The 18,976-nt window shown below is 46.8% G+C and overlaps 1 protein-coding gene across 9 annotated transcripts in view; it reads right to left on the bottom strand.

Annotated features, from left to right (window-relative positions):
- Nucleotides 1–1,738: 1,738 nt before the first annotated feature.
- Nucleotides 1,739–18,976, bottom strand: part of LOC113509727 (syntaxin-binding protein 5) — a 391,733-nt gene continuing 374,495 nt past the window's right edge. For 3 of the 9 annotated variants that reach the window (XM_052898893.1, XM_052898894.1, XM_052898896.1), the window contains 16 exons: nt 18,749–18,828; nt 18,153–18,334; nt 17,390–17,488; nt 16,903–17,048; nt 16,297–16,507; nt 14,930–15,707; nt 13,988–14,089; nt 10,492–10,608; nt 10,062–10,184; nt 9,872–9,981; nt 9,281–9,506; nt 8,818–8,926; nt 7,503–7,592; nt 6,533–6,628; nt 6,052–6,176; nt 1,739–5,597 (listed from right to left, as the gene is read on the bottom strand). In XM_052898893.1, the coding sequence (XP_052754853.1) occupies nt 5,326–5,597; nt 6,052–6,176; nt 6,533–6,628; nt 7,503–7,592; nt 8,818–8,926; nt 9,281–9,506; nt 9,872–9,981; nt 10,062–10,184; nt 10,492–10,608; nt 13,988–14,089; nt 14,930–15,707; nt 16,297–16,507; nt 16,903–17,048; nt 17,390–17,488; nt 18,153–18,334; nt 18,749–18,828 (2,866 nt within the window). In that variant the 3' untranslated portion in view covers nt 1,739–5,325. Of the gene's footprint in view, nt 5,598–6,051; nt 6,177–6,532; nt 6,629–7,502; nt 7,593–8,817; nt 8,927–9,280; nt 9,507–9,871; nt 9,982–10,061; nt 10,185–10,491; nt 10,618–13,987; nt 14,090–14,267; nt 14,329–14,929; nt 15,708–16,296; nt 16,508–16,902; nt 17,049–17,389; nt 17,489–18,152; nt 18,335–18,748; nt 18,829–18,976 lie in introns of all 9 variants that reach the window. The other 6 variants (XM_052898898.1, XM_052898901.1, XM_052898895.1 and 3 more) reach the window with 5 other exon arrangements.

Raw genomic sequence — 18,976 nt, 5'->3', positions numbered from 1 at the left:
CTCCCGACCTCGCGTTTCCCCTGGAAACCATCGTGCTTAATTCCGAGAGAATTCATTATAATGGATAAACTGACCTACATTTTCATCTTTACCTATAATTTCTCATTGGAACTTTGCAGGCATGTAGGGGTACCATTAGGGCAAAGGGTTACCATTTCATAATCATTCTTAAAAAATTGGTTTAGGATAAACCTCAGGGCAGTTACATATCCATCTACGTATGTTCTCTTAGTACCACTTAAAGAGAGAGACTACAAAAGTCGTTTGCTTGGGCATCTCTGTCACATTCTATTTCTACCGTAGAGCAATTGTGTTTGCACGCCTGTGTTTCGGTTTGAATGGTGGGATATGGCAGTGAATTTACAGGGTACAGAGGAATAACACCTAAATCCTCAGAAATGGCAACGCATGGGGGTATCATGGTCGACACAGTATACTCTGTTATGTCCATGGTACTGCTCATGTTTATAGGCGACGGTAAACACTTTCCATCAGGTGAGCCGTTAGCTTGTTTGCTATTCTAATTTGTATAATAAACATGGGTGAAAAATATGAAACCTTTTAAGCCCATACTAACACGCAGCATTCGGTTATTTCCGTTTCTAAATTCTTAATTTATGAAATTTTTGTCCTGATACATTTACAGCATGTGCAGGTTCTTATTTTATCTGCTCTCTAAGGCTAACAATTTAGGTGGCATCTGTATATCTGAACAGGAATTGGATAGCAACTAATCATTGTATTAGCCTGCTTTTTTCCTTGGGTCTCTCCACAAGTCTTACCACATTGGCCAGGCTTTACTATCTATCAAGTTCATTGACTTCATAAAAAACGCGCAACTATGTTCAGATTGATAAAAAAAAAAAGTAATATGGCGTTGGCGCGAAAAGTGATGATGGGTTGTTAGCAGCATACGCTCTGTTTTGTGTATTTATTTTATAATAAAGGACATATATGTCAAATTCATAGTTTGCTACGACGTGGTTTTGTGTGTAACTTGTTATATTTCATAATAAGACTAAGTTTCTATTAATGGAAAAACTGATATGTGCGTCATGGACATGTGAAGTATCCGACATCACGCCACCCTATTCAAATACAACATTTGTGCGTACTCCGGAGCCCGTGAGGATCCTTAGCTGCGCCGTGGAGAAAGACAGCAAACCCAGGAGGCAGGTGAACCAGCACATCAAAGAGGTACGATTAATTTAAGTTGTTGCGAACGGCATACCGGTCTAGGAAAGTCATTGTTAACCGCCCTCTTTGCCGATCCTTGGTCTTTTAGTTTTTCGCCCATACAAACATGAAAAGTTATAAATCCCATAGAAAGCGGTTTTCCCAAGAGACTACAGCATGGGGTTCTTCAAAAGGGGGGGTAAAGAGGTTTCTTCAGGGTCGGCAACGCACGCGTAACACTTCTGGTATTGCAGACGTTCATAGGCTACGGTAACCGCTTACCATCAGGTGGGCCGTATGCTTGTTTGCCACCTCAGTGGTATAAAAAAAAGAAATATTATCAAAATCGTTTTAGTAGTTAAGAAATAAAAATAACTGATTTTGTCACAATTGAAGTCGCTTACTTTTTGTGGGACACAATCTTTGTTTTGCAAATCTCGTTGCACTGGTTTTTAATCTTTTGTTTAGTTAACCGCCTCTAACAGCGTGTAGAGGATTAAAAGGAGAGGTAAGATCTGCGCATCATGAGCTAATACTATTTGAGTGTAATGAAACATCGAAATTATTTTGATATAATTTTTATTTTCATATTTTCATAATTTATTTATATATAATGACTATAATCATCTACCAAACTAAATAATCAATATAGTTCAACAGCATCCTTTATATACAATATGTATAGGAATAGTAGTTACTCTTGATGTCTCCTCACTTCGCAACTATTAAAAAAGAGACAGTCGTCTAATTCATATAAAATAATGTTGAAAAGAACTACAATCGATACAGGTAACAAGTAATAATTTGCCACAAGTTTTATTATTTATTTACAAACCTTATATTAATTTAGTCCCATAATTTTCAAATGAATTAGTGTTGTAATGGAACAATTGCTATGCAGTTTGCAACGAGTATCCGCGTGCTCGCGGGCCGGCAGTGCACACCGCCTCCGGCCTGGCAGCCTGGTGCGAACACAACTCTGAGTAACAATGGATAGAATTGAGAAAACTTAACTTGTTCCTTTTATATTACACGTTATTATTACAGCCAACAGGCGCTACAGCGACAGGCACTGTGCAACTTGTCAGCGGCAGGCACTGGCCCGTGCAGCCACACTGCCGGACACGGTACAGCGACGCGATGCGGCACTTGCACGAAGGGTGAGTTTTTCTAGAACTAGTGCTATCACCGCGCTGCTGTGTCACGCTAGATACGTACTTTTTTTCAAATTATAAAAGTAAAGAGTAATATGGAATTGTGATTTGATTATTCATGGTAGTAATAATTATTTAACCGTATCTACTATTTCTATTAGAGGAGATAGTGTTAAAGACATACAAAATAAAACAAGTAGTACAGATGGGCAGCAAGTGCAGGAATTTTAGGTATCAGTGTTAGTGAGCTACTAAGCATACACTTATTAACTGTACATATGTTTGTTATCTTCTATAATTGGTATATAGTACAGTGAGGATCGAGTATCCAGCGCGGCACAGCAGCCGGTTCCGCTAGATGTAACCGTTGAAATTATAAATCTGTTTAAACTTTACCAAGTACAGTTCAACAATACTATTCTCTGTGCAAATTTCAACTAATAGAGAGAGACAGAGAGGGAGGGAGCGAGCGCTAGCAATATAACTTTTACACAGACCGAGTTACGATGGTTTTATGTATACGTGAGTGAAGGTGATTGATTACTTATCGACTCGTAAGTTACAAGATGTTAAAATGAAAAATCTACTTCACCTTAGGGTGATTACAAAGATAGCGCAGTAAGTCTCAAAACTATACGATTCGTCGACGACTCGAGCCGAGAGGCGAGCGTCGCGTCCTCGCTATCTACACAGTACAAGTACTTGATATATTCGAGTGATATGCGATCCGGATATAGCGGCGAGCGGCGTCCGGGCGCCACTCGCCGCGGGCGACACCTGGCGCCCGTCACTTGGGAACTGCTTTAAAACCATCTACACTTAAGTCTGTTACCATTAAAATCTTAACATGTCGATATGAAAATATGACTTTTAATAAAACTCGTGAACATGTAACAAAATAATTTGGTTAAAACGCACATAGTTACAGTTTGCGATGTACATTAGATGGGAGCCGCACGACGCCGCACGACGAGCCGCGGCCGCAGCCGGAGCCGGGCGCCGTGCCGGCACGTACTTATCAAATTTGTATTAACTATAATCAATATGTATATATATATATATTCTGCATATGATTACAAACGGAACAGTTACGTTAAACTCTAAATTAAAATATGACTATAAATCGCATAACAAGTATTACATATTTATACGTAGACAGGTATATTACCTATAATATAACAAGGAGCGCGAGAACAGTACAAACATTTTGGCATCCGATACAGTGGCAGCTGTGCCCAATCACCGACATGATAAACTAAGATACGCACAATAAAACAGAACTAGCATATCTAACAAAGAGTATAAGGAACGCGACTGGACCACGTCGGACGTACGCAGCGCACGGGTTGGTCACGAGTAGAACAGAGCACGTATACACGGGTACACGAGGAAGCGGGAAGCGAACGTAACGTGTCGTCGTCGGCGGCCATAGTGGGGAACGGTTATTGCCATGCGATACACCGATATTACTACAGTAGGTACTTAGATTACTAGAGCGCAGCGCGGGCGGGGCTCGCTGCCTCCGCTGTCGCTACCGCGCACCACGAACACGAGCGCGAACACGAGCGCGAGCACGAGCACGAGCACGAGCGCCACTGCGAACACTGACACTGCACCGATAAACCTATTTTTTAACTTAGGCATGTCCACATTTTGACCGGCCGTCGCAGTCGCTATATATGGCTACATTTACGTAATTAGCGGTAATAAATCAAGAATGTATTCGTGATATAGCATAATATTAACGAGCTGGTACTCCTTCAAAGAGTAAACTGATAAGAATGGGAGACAAGAGCAAAAATTAAATCGGCGGCCGCGAAAATTCGTCTTTTACATAATTTGACTCCAATGTTATATCACGCTTACATTCTTGCTTAGAACACTGTTGATCGCTTTCATCATGTACGGGTACGAATAGACAGCACACACAACATGGTAACTATTTATATACAAAGAAATAGCAGCAGCGAGCCCCTGTCAAGTCTCCCCCCGCGCACACCTATCCTATTAAAAGCCGGCAATATACACAGAGCGTTTAGTGATTAGTTTACATAGAGTAGTTAACCGTTTTAGTTATTATTATATTTTATTTTAGCTAGCAACATCGACACGACACCGATTGGTCTGGTTTACTTTAGGCTGGCGATCCGCACGTAGTATTGCTATCATCGTATAGTACAGAGTGACGCCTCACCGTCACTGTTACTTTACAATTTCATAGAGATTTCGTCGAAAACGACTCACAATAATTATTAAGGGTGTAACGAGCGTAGTGTATTTACTGATGAGCGTCGGTAACGAAACGGAGAACGGAACGGAACGGAACGGAACGGAGTTGGTGGTGTAGGAGTGGGTGCACTGAGGGTGTGGAAGGCGGGTGTACGTGGGACGGGAGGGCAGCGGCTGCGCGGGCGCAGCTCGGAGCGACCGGGGGACCACCGGCGAGTAGTGTAACAAAAATTATTGTCATCCAATGCTTAATTTTCCAATCTTTATAAGTATCGTTTTATCATTTATTTACTTAATACTTTATACAGATCGACATCGTCCACTAACATTAGTATATTAAAATTCACTTTCATCGTATCTATAAAATTTACAACTACAATGTATTTCACGTCGCGGCCGCGATACTAGACGATCTCGAGGTTCGCGCTGCCGAATCGAGCGCAGTTCGAGAGGCCGCCGAGGGGAGCGGGTGGAGGCGAGGGGAGCGACACGAGCGGCGCGAGAGCGGCTCGCAGACGGCGCGTCGTATAAAAAGTTCAGCTAAATTAGTTACAATGCTTCAATATGTACACTATCACATCGCGCGAGCGCATGCGGAGCGAGAGTCGCGCCTCAGGCACGGGATAATTGAACGACTCGCCGCGACATCGACCGGCCGGCGCCGGTCGACTGTCCGTCTCTACGCTCGAGAGCGAGGTCCGTTAAGGAGAATTGTGCGTCGGGAGGTGTCCGGGGACACGGCGCCTGGGCGCGGGGACGCGGCGGCTCACAGCTGGTACCACTTCTTGTCCTTGTACTTGAGCATGAGCTGGTGCGCGGAGGAGGAGAACTCGGCGGCCTGCGAGTGCATGCGCTCGGTGCGGTCCTCGAGCTGCGACAGCTTGTCGCCGCGCTCCAGCACGAACTGGTGCGCGCGCGACACCTCGGCCGCCGCGCTGCCGGCGCGCGCGCCCAGCTGCTCGAGGTTGGCGGCGCTGCTGGCGCCGCCTGGAATGTGCTTCGCCACCGCGCGGTTCGGCTTGCCGCTGCCTTCGCCGACTGAAAAGAGCGCTAGCGTTACTCGGCGGCGAAGCTTCGCGATGCATAAATCATTTACGAAAATAAACAAATTAGCCCCTTGATACATCCTTGACAAGTATTTGTAGTTATTGTACGTATTACAGTAATTGTGCTTCTAAATTATGGAAGCACTTTTACAAAAACAATTCTTAACCCAGATAATATATATAGGAAGGTACCCCAGGGATTTATACTTGACCCGTCTTCTTATTTGAGGGCCTAATATTGCCAGAGTCATACCAACATCAACAAGAAATTGCCAGTATTTTTACTGTATTAATGAAATTTAATTTAACACCTTTAGATATACAGACATCACTTTATAGATTTTGAATGTAAATTGCATAGTGCACATGTCGTATCGCTTGCAGGGACTAAACAATAGGCGATGCAGTTGTCATAAATTCTTATATATGTACATGCGTAGACTTACAAAGCTCTTCTCGGTCGAGAGGTCTCGCGCCGCCACCGAAGAGGCCGCGGAAGAAGCTCTCTTTGGGCGGCTCCGGCATGTCGCGCGGCAGGAACAACTCGCCCAGCATCTCGTTCAGTTGTTGACTGAAAGAAACGAAGATCACACACCATAAAACATTAAAGTACATTGCCGGCTTCGTTTAAGGAGACGTGACGGGAGCCACATATCAATAAAAAGTGGCATCAAATTTGATGTTAGTAATTTGACTGTGCCATCAATACTACTTACTCGGCTAGCCCTGGTTTCCGGTGATTTTTTCATTGTCAGAGGGATTCCGTTAAAAATTTGTCTAGAGTCGTCAGGTAGACTAAAGCCAGTCTGGTTATAATTTAAACTTCTAACGAATTTTCCAAATTATCATAATTCGACGATCATAAAATAAAATGGAGAAGAAATAAAAATGAACAGCAAGCAAATTTAGATATAAATATCGACTCACCAGAATTCAGCGTCGATGGTGAATTTCTGTATCTCGGTGGGCGAGGCAAGGTAGAGGCCGTGGCCGCGGTTGCTGAAGCAGAACGTCTTCGCTATCCTGTAAGCCAGCACGCAGCGTTATAAACACGCTTGGGGCGATATGCATCACGCTGCATGTACGTTACAGAAATTGGCAACTTCATTTTGTGTTATGATCTTAAAAAGCTTTAGTTTATGGCGACTATTAGTACTAAATGTTTCTTTAAATATTAGATTATTTAAAATATTGATAATGATAAGGTATTAAATTGAAAATAAAATAATAATGTCTCACCTGGTTGTATCCTTTGAATTCATAAAATTCTATATAAAACGACTAACATGTATTATTAATTAAGGATGCGGTTTAATGCATTCACAGAGAGAAGAAGAAAATGCTGATAAATATTGAACAAACATTAGGAAACAATTAGAAGCTCTCGTGCTAAAGCCAAGTCAGAACGGTTTTGAACAGCTCAGCAAAGAAAAGTTTCAGTGACTAAAACTAGAAGTCCGCATATATAAGACATGTATAATGAGTGTCAAGTGAACATGTGGATGTGTTGTAAACGAGCTGTGAGTGTGTGTGTGTGCGTGTTCAATAAACGAGTACGAGTAAGGACGTATAAACAAGTAATCCGACAGTAGGTTCTAAATGGTCAAGCAAAGTTGCAAGCAACGTTCGGAATAGGGCAAATCATATTGAATCGATCATTCTTATTTTTTGTAAGCAAAACCCTTATAGTATATGTAACATGGGTGGCGATAGTATGATTTGCCCATAACCGATCGACATCGTTCTCAGAACACAAGGGGCAGGGGTGGGAAGCTCTCAAGGTTACATGAACAATACATGTCTCTAAGGAACGCAACAGAGGCCGGAGTGTGCGACTCCACATAACATAGTGACGGTACATGGCTAACGCATGTCATCTGTATGGACGGTGACTTACTGGTCCGTGTCCTCGTTAACAATCAGTTGTTGGCCCCATATGGAGAGCATTGGGTCTACGATACCCCTCTGTTTGGACTGTGTCTGGAAGCTACCAGGAACACAGACGGCGGTCAGTATGCGCTCGCTGTCGGCGCGTCCGCTGACTCTGTGGCGACTGCGCGGGCGCCGGCACAAAGTCAACGGACACTCCGATTCTTCATTAGTCATATGGTCGACGTGCTAAGGAGCGTGGTTCAGTAGACTATAGAGATCGATCCGAGCTGGTGGATGCAAGGCAATGCTATTCGTAACACTATATCTATATCGTCGACATTAGCATACAGTGGGGGTTCAGTTCGGGAGCATTCAGTGTTCGCTTACAGGATCATAGTTTCAAATATAAGTGTACGGGAGGGGTCGAGGGAGTGTATATATATCGATCGTGTTCGACCTGCAGCACCAAGTTTGAAACTTCTCGTTAGAAAGTGGAACAGTGTTATATTTTCGTAGGAAAATTTGTTCCGAGGTGTGTTCCAGTAGTGTCTCGGGGAATGTCTTACTAGTTTTAACTGAAAATATAGATATAAAGAGTGCCAAATATCGGAAGCACAGGTGGTGCTCGACAGATTTGCAAAGTTTCGTCTACGAGTAGGTCGTAATGAGCGCGTAGCGCGGCGGCGGCGTCGGGTGGGCGAGGCCGCGGCCGCCGCCCGGCGCAAGGCTCGGCCTGCCCCCGGCCCGGCCTCTGCCTCGGCCCGGCGGCCGGGGGGCGGTGCAGGCGGTGCAGGACGCGCCTTGCGCCGAGCGAGTCTACAGTTTCTAACATCGACCGTAGCTGTACAGGAAGTCTGACGCGAGGCTCCCAAATGATAAATTAGCCAATAGACCTCTCATCGATATACTTTTGGTGAATGATTGAGATGAATGCCGATGCTGGTCGTAAATGGCATTGTTATGGCGCAAAATAGAGCATTCTCGTAACTGATAAAATTGCGAAAAGCTATTTATAGCTAAAATGTAATATAAAAATAAGCTGTTTATCATTTAGTGCCTTCTTTTGGTGCACAGAATCGTCTAATAGTGATCGGTGTGTCACGGGACAGTCTATCGTGAGCCTCGAGAGGCGACACCAACGCAACGTTCAGGGGAGCCGCGGCCGGCGGCCACCACTGGCGACTTATCGCAAATCCATTCTCGAAATGAACTGTTTTATTTTTTGAAATTGTTATAAGAGAAACGGTATTTTGAGCAATGGTTTCGAAAGGAATAGACGTTCACTTCGAGATCGGACGGCTCATGTAGGAGTAGAGTGAGTAACGAAGCGGGAGACTTACCTAAGCTCTGAGAGAGGAAGGAAGTCAACGTCTACGAGCGGCCGCAGGGAAGGCAGACTGTACGCGACCAGATGGCCGGTCGACAGGTAATTGACGAGACATACACTATCTGTAACGTCAAACGGCACGCAAAATAAATATTTAATTTCTATATTCTGCCAACGGGGAGCGCTTAGTTAAAAATTAAAAACAGGGTCTTTGGACATAGTTATGCAAATATGAAAAGAAATATAATAATAATACTATTTTAAACTTTGAGGGTTAATAACGTAAAGTCAATTACTCTAAACTGAACTAGTTTGTTAGAAATGTTCAAAAAATTTTTCATAACTATGTCCATATAAAGTAACAGTCTCGACAGCATTTTTAGGGGTATCAGCCGATCGTACCGGAAGCCAATACCTAGGGGGTTAGGGGCGCGCGGGCAGATGGATCGAGAAGCGTAAGAGCGCGACGTCGATACCTTTGAGGCTGACTATCTCCGCTTTGACGACGAAGTCTGTATCGACGATCTGCTGGCGGTAGACACAGTTCTGGCTGGGCAGTGCAACGACGCGCGCCTGCTTCTCGGAGGCGACCACCACAAATTGACGGTCGGCGGCCGGCGGCGCCTCCGCGGCCGGCGTGGGGCTCATGCGGCTACCACTGCCGCTCGAGCCCTGCTTCGTAGGAGTGCGTTCTCGCCGCGCCTGCATATTACAGGGGTATTTACATGGAGGGAGAAGACTGGCCCTTTAAATAGACACATATGTACTTTCAGACTTGTCTTAGCGAAGTTTAGCTCGCATCCTGCATTGGACACCAGATGATGCTGAAGTGAGCACGATAAATACGTCTATGACAGCAACTCACAACACCCATCATTTTTGTGTCACATCCGAAATTATTTCTTCTGAAAATCTTTTCAGATTTCAGAAAATCTGAAGATTTTAGAAACAAACTTGCCTTTATGGGTTAGCTATATTTGCTTCAACTTACATTTGGAAACTAATACTTTGTAACATTTATTAAATCAATTAAATAGCCAAATAAAGAAGACTACTAAGTTACTTACATCCTTGCTGTCATCCCTCCAACTTTCATATGAGTAAGGAATTAAAGCACCATTGCAATCAAGAAATGACATCGTCAAGATTGACCCTTTTAACCTAAATATGGGACCACCTGAAAGCAAAAGTACAGAATAAATCGTGTGAAGACAAAATCAATTACTCGAACTCTATAATTGTGATTATTATGTTTACCGCTGGTGGAGACAACTACGGGTTGTGTGTGTCTCAGATCGGCTTCGGGTAAGTTTATCATCATGGTGAGTACAGAGCCCAAAGTCGTTCCGATCCATAGCGTCGGCAGCAGCTGCGTAGGATCTAAAAACCATCGGTTTGATATATATTCCATGTTTATTAACACAGAAAGTCAATAAATTATCTCAAGATAACATATTTGTTCAAGATAAAATCGCAGAGTATAGAATTGGATGATTATCACAATCATTCTTTTAAATCCCTTATTATCTCTGACGGGTGATGCATCAGGAGTTTAACAAGGACAATTCGTGAGGGGTGATTTGATATGTTATCATTATCTATCAAGTGGATCGTCAGATAATTTGCTATTCCTTAATAGTACAAAAAAAAAAAATGATGCGTGATAGTTACGTAAATATCTACTCACCTGACTTCTTAGTGTAGCTGTCAGCGAATGCTAGGCACTGTATGCCTTCTTGGGAGATGTTCTCTAGACTGGACATACTGCTGGAGCGAGACCGTGAGAACGAGCTGTCCAGCTTGTCTATCCGGCCGGTTGGCAACATAATATAACCAGATTACTCTCTCCGTGTCGCGGAGACACTCTAAAAGTCCAGTAGCGGGCGCACTCGATGCCTTCTAGTGAACTTTTAGGACACCGTTGTCGATTCAAGGTTTCTTTATGTCGTCGAGGAGAATATACACAACATTATTGTAAGTTGAACACTTGAATTCGTCAAGGTGCCATCTACTCTACCAGTCATTGCAGACTAAAGCTAGTTGTAGCTCACGAACTCAGTGTCGTCGGTGCAGTTGTGAAATTAGCTGAAATCACTCCGGTGCGACAAACAATCGAACGGTGCTTTATAGTAAACAGGAATAGATCATGGAACAAATCAGAGATACATGCATCAGAAGAGAGCCGGCTGGCGACTGCATGCCCGTCCAATCTCAGCTTATTTACACAACATTTTTAAAATTATTAGATAGTAGTTAGTTAGCCCAGATTTAGTTAGATCGGTAACTACCGACAAATGGATAGGTGCTTTGACTTGAAATGATCCGGTGATGGAGGACACTGAAGGGTCAGTTAGTTAAGTTAAATGTTGATCAAAGGTTGATAGAGTACAAAAAAGTCAAAACACCCGGTTTAAATTTCCTGGGTATGTTTTTATCTTAATGTTAGTACCTACATTTATAAACAGCACTACATGATGTTGGCGGCAAATGAGAAGCACAGAGGGCAATGTGAGAACATAACGTTTAGACATAGCAAAAGAAATCGGATGAAATGAGAGATGGGGTATGACGATGAGGTCGTTAGGTTGGCAGGCGAAGCTGGGCGTCCCCGTCTGCAGCCGTCTAACTAAGCATCCCACTAGGCTATCTAGATCCCTCTAACTAAACCCTCTAGATAAGCGCAAACCGTACGGGTACCATATAAGCAATTAGGAGTGGTTTGGTCGGCGGATAGTGGTGGTGAGGGCGGAAAGGAGGCGTGGGTGGTGTCAGGTGATCAGAGAGGTGGTGGTGGCGGGCTGTGTGGACGGACAGACAAGTCTGGCAGCGGGTGAGCGGGGCCGGTGCAGCGGGCGGCAGCGCATGCGTCTAGTGCGATCTTAGTAAGGAGAGTATCGTAAGCATACATAGACATAACGACAGCCGTATATAGAGGCAGCCAAAAACGAGCCATATAAACTTTTTGCATTGTGGTAGCGCTAGAAAGAGAAACATAATATATCATGTACTGAGCGGCAAAGATTAGTAAACAAAGTAGTATAAGAACGGACTGAATCGAGTGAGTCACAGTGATCACGGGCGGGTGCGGCGTCGGCCCAGCGGTGGGCCGCGGGCTGGCGCGCGGAACACATTCAGTCGCAGACAAAGGCAAATAAATACGTAACGTGAGCGCTCGTGATGGGTACGGCAATAAAAAGGAGCTCGTCCATCATCTCAAACCAAATGATAAAGAACAGAAATGGTTATATAGATATATAGGTGATACAATAGGTATCTGATACAATATGGAAAGCCTCGCTTATATTATGCACATATAACATACAATAGGTTCCGTTTATCATACACTGAACATTATGCGTCATATATAGGTACTAGAAGTAAGTAGATAGTTTTGAGTAGTAAGTCACCTTTTCATGTTATAAGTAGATACTAAGAGTCATGCCAGTCGAAGTCGTATCGCTGAGTGCAATCCAAGTGTCGTGTGAATAGAGAACATGGCAACACAGTCACAGCCACAATTTCAAGTCTAACGAATACGTAACAACTACTGTGTGGTACCTACGTCATGTACGAGGCCGCGGCCCGTGAACTAGCTACCGAAACAAAGGAAACGATCGACAAATAATAAGGAATAATAATAATATAAGTAAGAATTGAATGCAATGTTTGGATACCATTGGGTTGCATAATGTGTAAGTACTCCATAGATGCGAGAGACTGCGGAACAGTTGGTTCTGTACCGACAAATAAACCACACATGTTACAAGCATGATCGTCGTGGCGGGCGCGGCCGGTGGCGGGCGAGCCGGCGGCGGCGCCGGTCCGGTCCGGACCGGTCCGGTCCGGCCACGCCGCGCCGCTGCCGGCTCGCCCGCCACCGGCCGCGCGGTACAGCGACGGTCGACTTCTGAGACGACACGCACAACATTATACATACAAGAGATGAGGATTTCATTCTAGAAGTCGGCATGAGGTACAACAAAGGAAAACACTACTCTGTATAACAACTAGAAATTAAAATTGTAACCAATGTAGGTGTGGTATATTCCAGTGTTTACCTATTAAATGATTCCGATCTGAAATTGGAAATTGTTTAAATGAATAATAGAGAAATTTTGATTCGACACATGCTTCACAGCAAATAATAGTGGAGTTCAAATGATCGACTAGTGAGTTTAATTAAGTTTACTGCAATCGGTGCTCGGCAGTCGGAAACGAAGCCAAGTTACCGCTGCCATTTTAAAAAAGTACTTTTAAATGCTACTATTTTATTATTATGTATGAAAGTTACTCTATTGATTAGTTTTGAACTTGAACATATTTGTACGATGTCGTCGTAGCGGTATATACCTACGGAGCGAGGATACAAAGATCGAGATTGTGTTCAAGTTCACAACTAACGTGTTCGAATTAGTAATGAAAGAAGTAAGTCAGTGAGTGTGAAAAACTAGTTTAAAGAAAAAAAAAAAAACAAAATAAAACTTTAGAAAAAAATACAAAGAGTGAACACAAAAGATAATCGACGGATCGTCGACGAAAGAAAGAGAAACGTAATCGAACAACGAAAAAAAACGAAACGAAAATAACTGAAGAAGAAATTGCGACTGCGTCAGAACGGAAGAAGACGAGGCCGCGGGAGTGTCGAGTAAGGTGACTGTACTACCAAAACTGCAATACTGTCGCGTCGTCAGCAGAGAGTGCTGCGGGGCGGGGGGCGCCGCGTACACGTCGGACGCGGTGGACAGGCACTTGTGCAGTTTGCGGGTACCTTGCGAGCGCGAGCGCCGCACCGCGCGCCCGCCGCCCGCGCCGCCCCCGCCGCCCGCGCCGCAGCCGGCCCCCGCGCCGCCCCCCGCGCACCCGCCGCCACCGCCGCCGCCGCCCCCGCCGCCCCCGCTGCCCCCGCCGCCCCCGCCGCCGCCGCCCGGCCCGTTCATCTATAACACACACACGCTCCGTCTGCCCCGCCCTGCTCGCCGCCACCGCCACCGCCACCGCCACCGCCCTCCGGCCCCGCAGCTCTGGACCTCCACCGTTAGCCCTATGTTAGCACGACACAGACGCGGACCTATCCGCGGACCCGGCTCCCGTTAGTATCCGCTGCGTCTCCGCGGCGGACGAGTACAGTTAGTGAGTGGTACTGGTAAGTATGGGTGAGTGTGAGCCCGAGCCCGGCTGCGTACCTACGGGGGCGTGGCGCGGTGGTCGCGGAGCGGGGCCGCGCGGGGCCGGGGCCGCGGCCGCGGCGATCTCTCGCGGCGGGCACAGCCGCGCTACGCATTGCCCTGGGGACAGCGCACGGGTCAGTGTCGGGCGGGCCCGGCTGCGTGAAGCTACCAAGCGGGGCGGTGCACAGCTAGTACCCGACTACTCAGCTCGTACTATTAGCGAGTTAACATCATCTCAAACGGACATCGACAACACAGAGATCACCTACGTCACTCGATGCGATCGGGCAATTACCGAGGAAGTCGGCGAATAGATATTTAAGGCAGTTCGAGTCTTCGTCGGACGAGTCCTTGTCCTTGGGAATAGAAAACAGATATGTATGAGTGTTCCGTTCCGGCTCCGCTGACAGGTCACGGGGTAAGTGTGTCCAGACCGCTACACGGTGTGCGTATATATAGACAGGTGATCGCATACATTTTTACGGTACGAAAGTATCTTAAATGTATATAACAATAACAGACATACGAAAGGATATAATAATAAACTTAAATAAATAAGCCAAATATCACAAGAAGCATAAAGCATGTTAAAAAGAGGCGTCGTCAACTCGCACTCTCTTTGATCGTTACCAAAAGAAAGTTGTTATCGAATTTAGTAGCTCTGTTACTCAGCTCTGATACACACCACATTGTAACGTTACTAAAGATCTAGCTACCATCACCTCTAATCAACTAAAACTATCTATGTATAATATTAGAAAGGGAATACGAGGAGGGTATTATAAAATTTGCCAAACCGTTACCATTCCAATCGTAAGTGTTTCGAATGAGATCTAAGTACAAGTAAAAATTCACTACTGGTATGATACCGCACTAGGTGCTACGCAACTGCGACTGGTGAGCCCGGCGTTAGTGATGACGGTGAGGTGAGCGGGCGTAGGGTGATTCGATACTTACTGAAACGGCGCATCAGGTTGCCCGCGAACGACGCCGACTGCGGCGCCGGTGGCTTGCGGCGCTCGCGTGCGCCCTCCTGCTTACTGAACTTAATGTTGGGCACCGAGAGCAGCCTCTGGTCGCGCTTGTCGGGCTTGCTGCGCCGCGGCGGCCGCGCGGGCCGCTCGTCCGGCTCGTCGGGCCGCGCGTCAGGCCTGTCGTCGAACAGCGGCAGGTTGTCGGGCCGCGCGGCGCGCTCGGGCTCCGCGCCCGCCAGCGGCGACGGGCCGCGCTCCGCCTCCCCCTCCCCGTCCCCGTCGGCCGACTCCCCCTCGCGGCCCTCCTTGTCGTGCCAGCGCTCGTGAAGCTCACGGTGCATGCGGTCGTAAGTGTCGGCCGTCCGTTTGTCCTGCAGCTCCCTGTGCATCCGCTCGAACACGTCCGAGCACACTCGCAGCGGGGAGGCCAGCCGGCTCCGATCGCCATCATCGTCGCCGTCGGGCGACTCCGCAGCTGACTCGCTCGTCTCGTGTCGCTCTATTGGCTCGCAGTAAAATTGGGAATTGCTCTTCTCGGCGACCTCCTCGAGATTGTTTTCGGCGGGCGTTGCGAACGCGGCCTTGAATTTGAGATCTACTTTGGAGAGTTGTCGTTTCAGGTTGAAAGTCTTCCAGGAGGTGGACTTGCGGCGTACGTCGGACTTGGGCGCGTCGGACTCATCTCCGGGCTCGGCGGGACTGGGAGCCGGCGCCGGGGCCGGAGCCGGGCCGGGAGAAGACCGCGTCGCACTCTCCTCCAGCTTCGGGGACACGGGAGGGGAAAACGTCATTGATGAAGTAAAGTCGCGCGACCGCTGAAACTGACTCATGAGTTTGTGCAAGATTTTATGGTATGCTGTGACTCGTGACATCGATACATGAGATCGCTACAATCTTACTCGCTAAGTTTCGGTCGATGTCGACGTGATCTATCTACGTCGCAGCGTGGTCGGGGTTACTCGGGCTGACGCAGCGCAGCGAGCGGCTTCGACCCGGTATCGATTTCGAAGGGCGATACTACGCGGCGGAGTCGACATTGCAAAAGTCAAACAAAATTAACAGGCATCGGCGCGGGGGCCGACGTGCGATCGTCGAAATCTAGCGATTGCACGAGAGCGGCTAACAGGCGAGGTGAAAAGAAGAACTAACGATGCCATGCCAGATGTGACTACGGGCACGAGCCGGGGCACTACGGCAAAGTACAAATAGAAAAATAAATAGATAACAGAAACTATATCGGAAATCGACCGGGACGGCGGCGGGGCGAGCGGTCCGCGCGGTCGTCGCCGGCCGGCTCGCCCGCGCCGCTCGAGCAACTCATCGGAAACGAAATAAAATTGCAAATCATACGTAACGGGAACGGAGGAGGGGCGAGGGCGCCGCGGCCTGTGCCGGGGTCCCTGCGGCACGCACCTGGTCGAGCGAGGGCGAGCGCTGGCGGTCGGCGGGCCGCGGCGGCGCGTGCGGCGCCTGGTACAGCTGCGCCGGCGCCAGCGCCGCCACCACGGCGCGCCGCGACACGTCCGCCACCACCACGCCGCGCTCGCCGCCCCACGCCATGCTGCCGGCAACCACCTCGCGTCACGTCTCGTCGAGGCTTATTCATCGATAGAGATAAAAAAAGCCCACATCCTCCGTGAATTGCTCAGCGTGTACCCTGCTTCGTGATATTCGATCGAACCGTCAAGGCATCGGAAGGTCACAGACGACCTCAGCTTCACATTTACAATAATAACAGTGACGGCAAAAATTGTATCGCTGATGGAAAAACGAACGGACCAGGAACGATATAAAATTAGGAAACACTCAAAAATACTTCGTGACAGTTGTAAAATAACATATCATAAAATAATAATACAAATAGTTTTAGTGGTGCTACGCTGGTTAAGATGAGGGAGATGGTGTGTGCCGAGAGCACGGCACAGACGGCTGTGGCGAGAGGCGGCGGGCACTCACAGGCCGTAGGAGGAGTTGATGGTGAGCGCGGTGATGGGGTGCGGCGGGCCGAGCTGCAGCGCCACCAGCGCCGGCTGGAAGCCCGCCGCGCGCCGCACGCCGCCCGCGCCCGCCGCGCCGCGCACGCGCAGCCACCCGCCCGCCCACTGCAACGCACCCCACTCACTCGTGCGCCACTTCACCACACACCACCACACACCACCACACACGGCGCTTACATCTCATTGTTAAACGAAATAACACGCCTTTTTCCACTTTGCTGTATTGCGATCGAAAATAACATTCTTTTTATAAATATTTATAGCATATCAGATTGCTGCGCGTGTATAGGTAGTATGGCCCCATGTGTGTGAAGTAGCGAAGTAAGGAAAAATTTAATATAATACCGTAATAATAGTGATGACGCCTTCTTTATATAAAATACCACAAACATGTGTAACATTTAGATTCGGGGTTTTTAAAACAAGGAGACAAAAGAACTACTCACCCGGCGGGCATCCGCGTCGGCCGATACGCAGCGCGAGCCCTCCGCCTCTGGGGAGGGCTCCTCCTCTACGGAGTCTGTTATCACAGGTATTTCTAGTACCTGTCGGAGTATTTATATAGAATAAATAAAAAATATTTATTACAAAAAAATACTTTTTGTCTTAAAAGGTTAAATCGCTAGAAACGTAAACTATTGTTGATTAGGAGTGTTGTTTAATTACTACCTACTATACTATATACTAATCGGTACCATTACTATATGTGCGATGGCCAACATTTAAGGATTGACATTTATCATTATTAAAAGTTGTACGATCTTCCTTGTTAGTTATCAAAATCTAACCGTTAATCAAGTGGGTACAGAGAAACATGCTAGCCCATTTAAACCTAGGCACTAGTTGCGTATATAAATAAAAAAAAAACAATAGTAAGCACCGTAGGAATAAATACAATAATAAAGTACAAATATCGAATAATAGTCGATAAAGAGGAATTTTTACTAAAAGGAAATTCAACATTGGATTAGTGAATGAAACGAATGAATGAATTTATTCAAATGTACTTGTTAGGGTTCAGGAAACTGCAAAGAAAATTGCTGCTTTTAAACTTGCAGCAATTTTATTCTATTTTTTTTCTTCCTTGCGTTGCCGCTGATTTAATAGGAGACTAGAAAAAAAGTTGGAAATAGAAGCATCTAATGTACACTTATAATATTTAAGTAGTGTATGAACATGAAAAGATGCGTGCGCTCGCGCGCGACTCACGTGCGTCTCGCCGACCGTCTCGGACTTGCGAAACTTGAAGAGCACGACGTGGCCGTGCGGCAGCGCCACGGCCAGGCGCCGGCTCTCGGCGCACAGCGCCAGCTGCTGCACGCCCAGCGGCGCCTCCTCCGCGCCGTACGCGCCGCCCGCGCCGCCCGCGCTGCCAGCGCGCCGCTCGAACACTGGTGCCACGCACCATTCATACAAGTGGGGGCAAGCCTCGACAAATCTACCATCACTTACTCCTATATCTATTCGAGTATAACCACTAAAGGAAAGTAATTGAGAGAACTCGACAGGGAGTTCACCCTCATATCCTACAGGCTAAATGGTCGAGTACAGCGCGGTTTCAGAGATGTTTTCTTCCACGAACACTCAGATTACGAAATGAGCTTCCTGCCGAGGTTTTCCCAACAGTCTACAGTATGGGGTTCTTTAAAAGGGGGGTAAAGAGGTTTCTTCAGGGTCGGCAAAGCGCGCGTAATACCCCTGATACTGCAGGCGTTCATGAGCTACGGTAACCGCTTACCATTAGGTGGGCCGTGTGCTTGATTGCCACCTCAGCAGTATAACTAGAACCTTTAGAAAAATCTTACCTTTTGAACATTTTAATTTATACAATATCTGTAGGGTCCCAGCGCTTGCGTCCCAAAATTTAACGCTGCCGTCCGCATGCCTGAAATGTAAGGGGAGAGATGTTAAGACCACCTAAAGTACATCAGCTGCTAGCTGTCCATTGCTGAACATAGGCCTCGCTTTATTAAAGGGTTTTGCCAGTAGGTGCCTCACTTAGCAGAGACGGATTGGCAACCGTAATTAGGTTT

The sequence above is a fragment of the Galleria mellonella genome, unplaced genomic scaffold, assembly GCF_026898425.1.
Source record: "Galleria mellonella isolate WM207_F2 unplaced genomic scaffold, CSIRO_AGI_GalMel_v1 utg54, whole genome shotgun sequence".
Lineage (NCBI taxonomy): Eukaryota > Metazoa > Arthropoda > Insecta > Lepidoptera > Pyralidae > Galleria > Galleria mellonella.
The sequence above is the reverse complement of the archived record's forward strand: the minus strand, read 5'-3'. Positions and strand labels throughout refer to the sequence as shown.